The 11980-nt window shown below is 40.5% G+C and overlaps 1 protein-coding gene across 1 annotated transcript in view; it reads left to right on the top strand.

Moving 5' to 3' along the window:
* Positions 1-11980, top strand: part of LOC122555520 (NXPE family member 3-like) — a 55315-nt gene that overhangs the window by 31232 nt on the left and 12103 nt on the right. Inside the window, exon 3 of the mRNA XM_043701543.1 lies at positions 657-866. Coding sequence (XP_043557478.1) covers positions 657-866 — 210 coding nt within the window. The remainder of the gene's footprint in view (positions 1-656; positions 867-11980) is intronic.

The raw sequence follows: 11980 nt of genomic DNA, 5'->3' as shown, positions 1-11980 counted from the left end.
GCAGCACCCCCTACACCCACCCCAGACCTGAAACATTGACATCTGCACCTCCTGATGCTGCCTGGCTTGCTGTGTTCTTCCAGCCTCCTGCTTGTCTACAACTAATTCAAAGGAAGCACCCCCTACACCCACCCCAGACCTGAAACATTGACATCTGCACCTCCTGATGCTGCCTGGCTTGCTGTGTTCTTCCAGCCTCCTGCTTGTCTACAACTAATTCAAAGGAGTCAATAGTTAGATGTCAGGAGTCGTTTCTTAGTTTCATCTATACTTTGCTTTATTCATTATCATTTCTGGTCAGAGATAAATGGTCTAGTTGACAGCCACATATACTGGATGCGATATTTAATGGAACATGATTATGTTCTTTAAATGAATCCTATTTAATGGTTCTATTGTTGTGAAACAGAGGTTTAGAGGTGGGATCTCCTGATCATAATAATTCAGTGACACACCAGCTGGTGCATTTACCCATTGACACAGACTTGTTCAGAATATGATTTAGATGATTTTTCTTCTTGTACTTGTATACTTCCTGTAGCAACAGCTGATAGCCCTGCTGGGATTGTCATTGCCTTGATAACAAGTGAGAAATGTGTTGACGATTGAAGCTATAGCACATCATCTAGCTGTGCCTTGTATCTCTTTATTTTCAGCTCCGGCTCTTGGAGAATGTGTCCGGGGACCGCCCATGGTGTCACCATCTGGTTTTTACTATCAGGATAAGTGGATGTCAACAACCTGCAATATTCACCGCTTTGAGACTCCTGCAAAAATTAAAGAATGCCTCCGTAGAAAAATTGTCTATCTGTTTGGAGATTCCACCATGCGACAATGGTTTGAATACTTGACTCAGTTTGTGCCAGGTTAGGCCATGTCTCTTGTCTGTTTGCCCTGTACAGACAGTATCCAAAATCTAGCATTACTGGGACTGAAACTGTGCTGCTTTTCACATTCTCCCAGATTTTGATCAAGTAATCAGTAAAATCAGGCCAGTAATTAGGAGTCTGCTATTATTGTCATGTTTTATTTAATTTTTCTTCATTTTTCCTGGAGAAAGTTAAACCACTTAGTTGACAGCCATATTTATTAACCCGTGTAACCATTTGCAAGGTATTTGATGTAGACTCTTCTCATCATCTCAATTTTTTGTTCTTTCTGAATGTTCCTACTAGAGTCTGAATAATGTAAGATCATGGATGTAGGTTTGCTCACTGAGCTTGAAGGTTCATTTCAAGATGTTTGTTACCCTACTAGGTAACATCTTCAGTGGGCCTCAGGCGAAGCAATGCTGAAAATTCCTGCTTTCTATTTATATGTTTGGGTTTCTTTGGGTTGGTGATGTCATTTCCTGTAGTGATGTTATTTCCTGTGGTGAAGTCACTTCAAGTTTCTTTTCTTCGGGGATGGTATATGTGGTCTAACTCAATGTGTTTGAGGCCCACTGAAGGTGTTACCTAGTAGGGTAACGAAACATCTGGAAATGAACCTTCAAGCTCAGCGAGCAAACCTACATCCAAAACCTCAACCTGAGCTACAAATCTTCTCAAAACTCACTAAGACCTATGGCCGCAATACGCTAAAACTCACCCGAAAATGTGAAACGAATGCCATCCGACAGAGTGCCACCTGCGAACACCTGTACTTCCTGCACGAATGCCTAAGGAAGCAGGTACTACCTAAATGTCTTCATTACAAACGTCCCCTTAACACCCCACTAGCCATAAGTACAGCAGAGCAATACAGCCGCAGAGTGCTTAGAGAAATGATTAATGATGCCCACAACAGACTCGGTAAATACAACCGGGAAATTTTGCATCAAAAATCTTTACTGAGTCATGCAACAGACCATGAATGGATAGACACAGTGCAACAAGCCATAGATAGTAGACAGCAACAAACACAGAAAATTAAAAACCTAGACCTGCTGAAAAAAACCAGACAAACTTACATAAAGTAACAACACTGATAACACAGAAGCATGGATAAAAAACTTATCTGACCGACCCTTAACAGACACTGGAAAAAGCCGTCTTAGTAAGAGGATTAAATTACAACTGCCAGGATGCGGACAAGAAAGATTTCTTAGCAGCATTAGAAACAACATTAAAAGACAACCAACTCACAGAAGAAACCCAGCAAACCATCAGACAAGTAGTCCCACCAACATTAAGCAGAAAAAAGGAAGGAAACATACTCCATGCACAAGAAAGGAAAGCACTCGAAAGACTAAAAAAAGATAAAACCATTGTTATCCTACTTGCAGACAAAAGACGTTTGACAGTCATTCTAAATCGAAAAGACTACATTGAAAAAGCGAACGCACTACTTACAGATATCAGCACTTACCAACAAGTGGCAATAGACCTGACCACACAATTGGAGAACCAAATTACAGCCCTACTCAAAAAACTTCAGAAATCTGGAGAAATAAATAAGACTGACTTCCAAAACATGAAACCAGATGGATCCAACACATCACGCTTCTATGGATTACCCAAAATGTACAAACCAGGAGCCCCATTCAGACCCATAGTCTCACTACCTGGAACAGCAACTTACACATCGGCCAAGGATCTACACCAAAGACTAAAATACTTAGTAGAAGACACACGCCACTCCATCCACTCCACCGAAGAATTTCTGAGGACCATCAAAGACACTAAGATAGAAGAGGATGAAATAATGGTTTCCTTTGATGTAACAGTCCTGTTCACATCAATCAACATTAACCTGGTCAAGGAAACACTGACTACACTATTAGAAGACCCAAAGACACATATACATCAAACACCACTAACTTCATCAACAAGGACAGTATCATCAAGCTCGTGGACCTCTGCCTTACCACACACTTCACCTTCAACAACAAAACCTACAGACAAACCAACAGAACACCCATGGGATTTCCGATATCAGGGTTCTTAGCAGCGGCAGTAATGCAGAGACTTGAACAAACAGCTCTGCCAACCATCCAATCCAAACTTTGGTTCCGCTACGTGGATGACACCTTTGTCATCACTAAACGAAGCAAATTAGAGGAAACTTTCAAGACCATAAAATTCACTAAAGAGGAGGAAAACAACAACAAATTGCCATTCCTAGATATCACAGTAGAGCGAACAGCCAATAGGGAGCTTCAAACCAGCGTCTACAGGGAAACAACACATACTGACCAAATATTGAACTACAGAAGCAATCATCCCAACACTCACAAACAAAGCTGCATCAGAACATTATTTAAATGAGCCAACACACACTGCAGCACAGAGGAACTACACAGAGCAGAGGAAAATCACCTATGCCGTGTATTCAAAAAGAATGGGTACCCAATGAACACAGTCCGCTGATTTCTCAGCAACAAACCCAAACAAGCAGACAACACATGTCCAGAAACCCTAGCCACACTCCCCTACATCAAAAACACCTCATAAATCACTGCCAGACTACTCAGACCTCTTGGCATCATGGTAGTCCACAAACCTACCAACACACTAAAACAGAAGCTAATGAACTTGAAAGACCCTTTACAGACAACAAGCAAAACTAATGGCATTTACAAAATACTGTGCAAGAACTGTAACAAACACTACATTGGACAAGCAGGCAGAAAACTAGCCACCAAGATACATGAACATCAACTAGCCACAAAACAACATAACCCTCTCTCACTAGTATCCTCACCTACGGATGATGAAGAACACCACTTCAACTGGGACAACACATCCACACTAGGACAAGCCAAACAAAGACATACACGAGAATTCCTAGAAGCATGGCATTTCAATTGGTACTCTATCAACATCGAGTTAGACCCCATCTACCACCCCCTGAGAAAAGGAACAGGAAGTGACTTCACCACAGGAAATAACATCACCACAGGAAATGACATCACCAAGCCAAAGAAACCCAAACATATAAATAGAAAACAGGAATTTTCAGCAGTGCTTTACCTGAGGCCCACTGAAGATGTTACAAAACGTCTGGAAATGAACCTTCAAGCTCAGCGAGCAAACCTACATCCAAAACCTCAAACTGAGGTACAATTCTTCTCATAACTTGCCAATGTAAGAACATGGCGGTTTTGCTTTTCTGATTTCCCATCTCTGATCTAGGCTTGATACCAAAGTGGATCAATTCTTATGCTGTATGCATGGAATTGTACCAACTCTTTTGATATCTCTTATCCCATGGCCTTGAGATGTGATGTTTGGGCTAAGGTCTTGCAGTAGTATTGGGATTTCTGCTTTCAACTTTCCACTGATAAGAAACTCTGCTGATAAATATACATTAGTTAAAAATGTTGATTTGTGATTCAATACAGCTAAATTCCAATCGCTGTCTTTGATCAGTAACAACATTCACTGCTCTCCCTAATTCTCCACTGGCATGTGTATGAAGAGGGGAGCTAATGCCATGATTGGTTCATAATTTTGCTGGGAATCTCTTAAACACTTTATTCACAAAGTGCAGACTGTTGTCTGATACAATTTCATGTGGAAAAATTGTCTTTAGTGCTTTGATCACAGTCTCCATTGTGGTGGAGTTATGTATAAAAGTCTTTATCCACCTGGAAAAGTACCCTGACCTGATCAAACATGCATTTCTTGAAAGTCAAATATATCTAGTACCAATCTTTGCCATGACCTGACTGGGACACTAGAAGATAACAAAGTACTGTTGGTGTCAGACTATTGATTTCACATGTACAGTAGCATGGTATCAAATTCTTCATGCTTGAAAATGCCAGGTCACCACGTAGACTATTGTGGATAAGCCTGACACTTGGATATTCCTAAGAGTCCTTTGTGAAATCTGCAAATAAATCCTTCCCTCATGCGCTCTTGTATTACCAGCATGTGATTGAAAATGAGAAGACCATTTACTGTGGCTGAATGCTTCTTCTGTTCTTGATATTGGTGTAAGAGCTGGTTTATTGGACTGTGTTTTAACCAACCATCCAGACAGACCCTCCTGTTTTGAATGAATTCCACATCTGCCTCCTGAGTTTTTTGAAACTCCTGTAACTTTCCCAAAGTGGGCAGAGAATTTGTACAGACCGATGGAAATGTTTCTCCTTCCTCAGTAAAGGTTAAACCTTCTGCCTCAGCTTGACTCACTATAACACTAGATAATGCTGCAGCTGTGATCTGTGGTTCTTCTGGGTTTTTGAATATCATACATCGTATTTCATCAACCAGAGTCCGACACTTTAGATCCCTGAGGGCATTTTGATTGTCTCCATGGAATCCAATAGCATAACTAAAATTGTGTGCTCTGTCTCAATTTGGAACTTCAAACCCAGTAGATAACCTGAGAAATATCCATATTCCATGTGACTGCTGAATCCTCTTCTTTAGTAGTTGCATAACACCATTCTATTTCAGGTAACTCTCTGATGTGAAATGGACTTCTCTTTTCTAACTGTCACCTTCAAACTAGATGAGTACTGGATGCTTATTCCTATTAAAGGTGCATCTACAACCATTATTGGGGTTGTAATGAGCTAGCACAACTGAAAGAAGTATTTTCTCTTTTATCTTACAAAATGTTATGGTACATGTGACTGCAGATGTCAGAGTTACATCATTTAATGCATCATTATTCCATTAGTGCATTCTCATTATACTACAGGATTCTAGACTGGATAAATTTGTCTGTCAGTTTGCTTGTTTGTCTACTTACTATCTTTGTATTAATTCACCTATCTGTCTGTATATATCATTTTGCATATAGCATGGATAACACCGTAAATGAAGATATGTCAGTAGAAATTTTCCAACTGTGTTTTTATAATTGGCTCACGTCAGAATTTGAATGAGGAACGCAATCCTTAATATTAACCAGACTCCATGAAGTTTCTTGACATTAGGCCAAACATGGGCAAAGAAATGCCCTGTGATTACCATGTCCTGCCTTCCTTTAGCTGATGAATCAGTTCTCCTCCAACACTGAAAAGAAGGAATGACATTGAATGTATACTGAGTGTGGGACTTCAATGATCAACACTGAGAATAGCTCATCAGCACCACTACTGACTGAGTAGTGAGAGATATATTTTGTCAGCCTGTGGATTGCGAGGGAAAATCCCATTTAACTTTGTCCTCACCAATCAATCATTCTTAGATGCATTTCTCCATTGAATAGATAAGAGCTGAAATCCAGTGATGATGTAAGTGTAACTAAGCCTACAAATCAGAGCAACATTTTACCAAGTGTAATACCAAGAAGACCAAGATACAACTGAAGTCAATAGGAACTGGAGCAAACCATTCCCTAAAACACTGAAAGAGTCGTTGCCATCACACGGCAAGGCTGGACAACATCTAGGCTTGGGCTGTTGAGTGACAACTAATATGGAACTCCACATATACCAGGTAATGGCCATCTCCAACAAGACTGAATCTAATCATCTGCTATTGACATTTGATGAAGGTACCTTTACTGAGTTCCCCAAGACTAATAGTCCGAGGAAAATATTGAAAATAAACTTAACTGGACTCAGCATATAAATTCAGAAGCAGCAAGAGTAGATCAGAGGCGGTGAATTCTGTCTTAAGTGACTCATCTCCCAACTTTCAAAGCTTGTCCCCCATCTACAAGGCACATGTCAGGAGTGTGATAGAATAGACTCCACTTCCCTGAAAGAGTGTGGATCCAACAATACTGAATAAATTTGGCACTATCTAGGACAAAATAGTCTGCTTGATTGATACTTGATCCACCACATTCAATATTCATTCACTCTACCACCCTCACACAGTGGCAGGTGTGTTTACTTTCGACAACTTGCAGTGTAATAATTCATCACGTCTTATCTAGCAACATCTTCCAAGCTCTCCATTTCCCTGAATGAGCATGGTTCCAACAATAACTGAAGCCAAACCAAACCAAACCAATCCAAGCCAAACAGCTTACTTGATTGACATCCCATCACCAAGGTAAAGATTCCCTCCCTCCATCTCTGGCACACCACAACAGCCATTGTGTACATATATGAGATGAACTGCAACAACTTAACAAAATGACTTGAATAACATCTTCCAAACTCTCCACCTCTAGCACCTAGAAGTTCAAAGGAAGCATTAGGGACTGGGCACAAATCTTGACCTTTTCAGCAGTGATTCCTCTGTAGGACAGCTCTTACAACTTCAGCAGAAAATGGTATTGAAGAGGATTTTGTGAAGTACTCAGGGTGTGCCCTTGGTGTTTCTGGTGTCAAAGTTGATGTCAGGTGGGCCATTTGGTTTTTTTTTCTCTTTTTCACTTTTTCTCTTTTTTTAATATCCAGAAGAGCTCTTGCACACAACTGAATGTATTGTTTCCCATCACCAAATTACCTGTGATATTTTTCATCTGTTAACCACTACCAGTATCATTCAATTTTATTCTCAATCAACATTTCTTTAGCAATTTGACATATGTGAATGTTTTGTTAAGTCATTTTAACAGGCATTTAAGAGTCAATATTACTGTGTCACACATCGTCCAGAACAGGCAATAAAGGTAGATGTTCTTCCCTGAACTGTCCCTCCTCTTCCCTCTTGACCTGCCTGTGACCTTTGAAATTGTTGACCACACCATCTTTCTTCAATGCCTCTCTGCTGTCATTTACTGGGACAATGCTGTCACTTGGTTCCATTCTTATCTCTCTAATTATAGCCAGAGAATCATGTTTATCCTTTTCCTATTCTGATCTCAAATTTTATGACAGTTAAAGGATTGATAGTCAAATATTAAATAACTTCCTCTTTATTATTAACTCTTTAGTTCTTAGGAAGCACACAATCAGTGCATTATCGAAATGTTTCACGAGAATCTAGATGCCATCACATATGCTGAACTGGCTAGGTTCACTCTGACAACTTATTGTCTTCTCTGACACTTGAACTCAGGATCTGCTCTTTGCAAACGTTGGTCTCAAATTGCATTCTTTTATTTGTTTTTAACCCAGTCTTCAAGACTGTTTGATGGCATGTTCCCTTGTACAAGACCCTCATAGTTCAGAGCTCATTTGTCCAAGAGTCGTTTAAAATAGGAGACATTTGTGTCCATGATTCTTCTTATCAGTGTTATTTTATCCCTTTTTGCAACCACAGTTTCTTTTCTGTATATCAATCACTTGGTTGGTACCTGGGACTCGAATAGAGAAGATGATATTCATAACATGGCATGTTTGTGCAGCACATTGATGTTCCTTTAATCAGACACAACATTCCCTTTTTCCTTTATAGGCCATCTTTGTGATGTCAGTGTTAATGTTCCTGTCTGCTATCATGCAATTTAAACTTTCATAAAACCACACAGAGCTTGTCCCTTGGGCTATACAGGGTAAGGCCATATAATTATTTTGTCTGTTTGTTGACACCTAGCTAATGTGGGACCTACAACTTTCCCTTCCTTTTCAATAACATATGGTAGAGTGTTCTTGTGCCCCATCTATATTTTTTCCATAACAAAATCTGTACTTTCCAACTCAGAAACATTTAACCCAAATTCTTCGCTAGGGATCATTGTGAGTCTTAGTACCATTCCCAGGACTTTCTCTCAGGTTCCTCCACAATTATTTCTTAAACAAACTCTAGTCAGCTGCCGAAGTTGACAGCTCAGCATGTTTGGATGTGTTCCCCTGTTGTTCAGGTCTCTTAGCTGCTCATTGCTAACCCAGGATGGACCTTTCCCTGACTAGCTTGTACAAGATTTTCCCTCAATTGTTCCACCGTCAGTTACCACAGATGCTGCACAGGGTTCTGCACTCTGCTGTCTGACATCATCATCTAGTTTATCCATAATAATTTGATTAGTAGTTTTAGCATGTCTCTCCAATACTTTAACTGTTTGATTTCCAACCTGGTTTTCCTCTAACCCTCTCTTATCATTCTTTAGCCATTGTTATTTATTTTGTCTAAGATTTGTTTAACTTTTTTGGTTAGGGTTCTGAGTTTGTTGTCTTAATTCTGTAAATCAAGCATATTTACAGTGTACTTCACTGCTCCAGAAGCTGTTGCCACATCATTGATTAAACTGTTTTCCTGTCGGCCTTTTGGCTCTGGTTTGTTGCTTTTTCATTTCTCTCAGTCTCTTGTTCAAGCAGAACTTGGGTAAGATGGGGCATACAAATTTCTCATTTGGGAGGGGCACCACTTGGGCATCTGGATTCCAGTTATGCTATGGGCACCAATTCACGATGGAATTGTCATACAGGACCTTACCGGTTTCTTTCATGACTAGCCTGCTCTGTGGTCCCGTTGTGTCAGGATAAGTTTCCAGGGCCAGAAGTGAAGTGGTCAGTGGGCGATCTGAAGGGTGGTGGCTAATTCTGGATTCTTCTATCCTTTCATTGCTTACAATCCCTGTTGAGCATTTTAAAGGGACAGAAATCATTCATCTTGTGGGTTTAAAGGGGTCCCAAACTCAAGGGCTACAATTCCTTCAATACCTGTGCATTCACCTCACTTCCTATATCATTCTTCACTCCAATTTGAGCATTACTTTCTCGAGTTAACAAAACCTTTGGGTGGAAATTGTCCCTATTTCAAATTATGAACTCTTTGCTGCCGGTCACACTCATCTCAGATTCATGTCCAACTGTCCATCTCCCCAGTTTACATCTTTCAATAGGTTGTACCACAATCCTCCATTTGGTTCTGATGGATCTTAGTGGGTAATGTTCCTCTAGATGGCAGTAGCTATGGTTAGTGACACACAGTTGATGATCATCATAAGCTTCCATTTAATCTTATTAGTATTTGGCTCCCTGTAGGACATATCTGCTTTTATTTACAGTTTTTGTACTTGCAAGGTGAGTTGGCCAAAGAGCCAATTTAGACTAAATTTACTATCTGTATCTGGTCAGCGGAGGCTGGCCCTGATTTTGAAACCAAGCTGTTGGATTAGACATTTGTGTTTGGGGCCTTTTTTCCTTTTTGTCCTAATTCCAATTTTGAGGCAAATGCAATGGCAACCATCCTCCTTGAGGTGGTGGAGATGGTGACAGGTGAAACATGATGTGAAGTCGGCATCGTTTCACATGTATCCAAAAATAAGTGATCCTGATGGCTACTTTGACAGCCATACAGCTTCATTCGATTGACATAGTACCATCCAGGCAAAAGTGAGGATGACAGATGCTGGAGATCAGAGTCTAGATTAGAGTGGTGATAGAGAAGCACAGCAGGTCAGACAGCATCCGAGGAGCAGGAAAACCGATGTTTCGGGCAGGAGCCCTTCATCAGGAATGTACCATCTAGCCTTGGCTGAGTCCAAAGAACCTTGTAGACTAACAGGCTTGCTTTAACCATTACTGTATATACGAGGACTCAGAATATTTTGGGAAAAACAATGTACCTAGCTGATAGATCTGGAGCATGACTTACTGTCTATATCATATTGACAGGCTTTATTTAACATCAAAATATGCTTTACTACATTTCTTCTCCTGTCTTAATTTAATGGCCATCTCCATTTGGGCAGCTTGAACATTGTGCAGAGTTTTCTCATGACCAAGGACCACTACTTCAGGCTCTGAAAGATCAAGTGCCAGGAGAGCTTCATAAGAAGCCCTATCCTTCAGATGTGTGGAGTAAACCCTATGGATCTTGATCCAGTATTATTTACCAGTATTAGGATGAAGGGCAAAACTACATTTCATGTCGAATTATTTTATTGTACAGTTCAGTTCATTCTTCCCATAATCCCACTTGACTGAAGATGGTAAATTGTGTGAAATATCTGACTTCTTTCTGTGTGAAATTTCTGACAATTTTTCATAACTTGGACAATTAAAGTGGTTGCCTTGATCAGATTCAATACTGCATGGGACTTCCTATCTCGTGAATACGTGCTGTACCAGTCTATTGGCTGTTATTCTGGCTCTGTTACTTTCAGTGGGCCATACTTCAACCCATTTATTAAAGGGAATCAAAGACAGCCAGGATATATTTACACATGCTTTTGTATCTTTGGCCACAGGTGAGGTCCCAGAGGATTGGAGAATAGCCAATGTTGAACCCATTCTTTATGAAGAGTATCAGGGATAATATTGGAAATTAAAGCCCTGTGTGTCTCATGTTGATGGTAGGGAAATTATTGGAGAAGATTCTCAGGGACACAGTCCATGTGGATTTAGAAGCAAATGGACTTATTAGGGATGACAGCATGGTTCTTTGCGGGGAGATTGTGCCACACTAACTTGATTAAGATTTTTGGGGCGGTGACAAAGATGATTGATGAGGGAAAAATGGTTGATGTTGTCTACATGGACTTCAGTAAAGTCTTTGGCAAGGTCCCTCATGGCAGACTGGTACAAAAAGTGAAGTCACATGGTATCAGGGTGAGTTGGCGAGATGGATATAGAACTGGCTTTATCATAGGAGACAGAAGGTAACAGTGGGAGGATGCCATTTAGAATGGGGAGTTGTGATTAGTTGTGTTCCACAGGGATCAGTGCTGGGACCTCTACTGTTCGTAATCTACATAAATGATTTGGATGAAAACATAGCTGGCCTAATCAGTAAGTTTTCAGATAAGTTGCAGATAGACAGGAGGATTGTCAGAGGATACAGCAGGATATAGACAAGTTGGAGGCCTGGGCAGAAAAATGGCAGATGGAGTTTAATCCGGGCAAATGTAGGGTGATGCATTTGGGAAGGTCAGGTACAGGTGGAAATTATACAGTGAATGGCAGGGTATTGACTTGCAGAGTGATATAGGCATGCAGATCCACATGTCACTGAAGATGACAGCGCAAATAGATGAGGTAGTAAAAAAGGCTTGCCTTCATTGGAAAGCACACTGAGGATAAGGATAGAGAAGTCATGCTGCAGCTTTATAGAACTTTAGTTAGGCCACACTTGGAATATTGCGTACAGTTCTGGTCACCACACTACCAGAAAGATGGGATGCTTTGGAGAGGGTACAGAAAAGGTTTTACCAGAATGTTGCCTTGTATGGGGGATTTTAGCTGTGAAGAAAGGTTGGA

The sequence above is a fragment of the Chiloscyllium plagiosum genome, chromosome 12 (assembly GCF_004010195.1).
Source record: "Chiloscyllium plagiosum isolate BGI_BamShark_2017 chromosome 12, ASM401019v2, whole genome shotgun sequence".
Taxonomy (NCBI): Eukaryota; Metazoa; Chordata; class Chondrichthyes; order Orectolobiformes; family Hemiscylliidae; genus Chiloscyllium; species Chiloscyllium plagiosum.
This window is presented reverse-complemented; position numbering and strand designations above follow the sequence as displayed.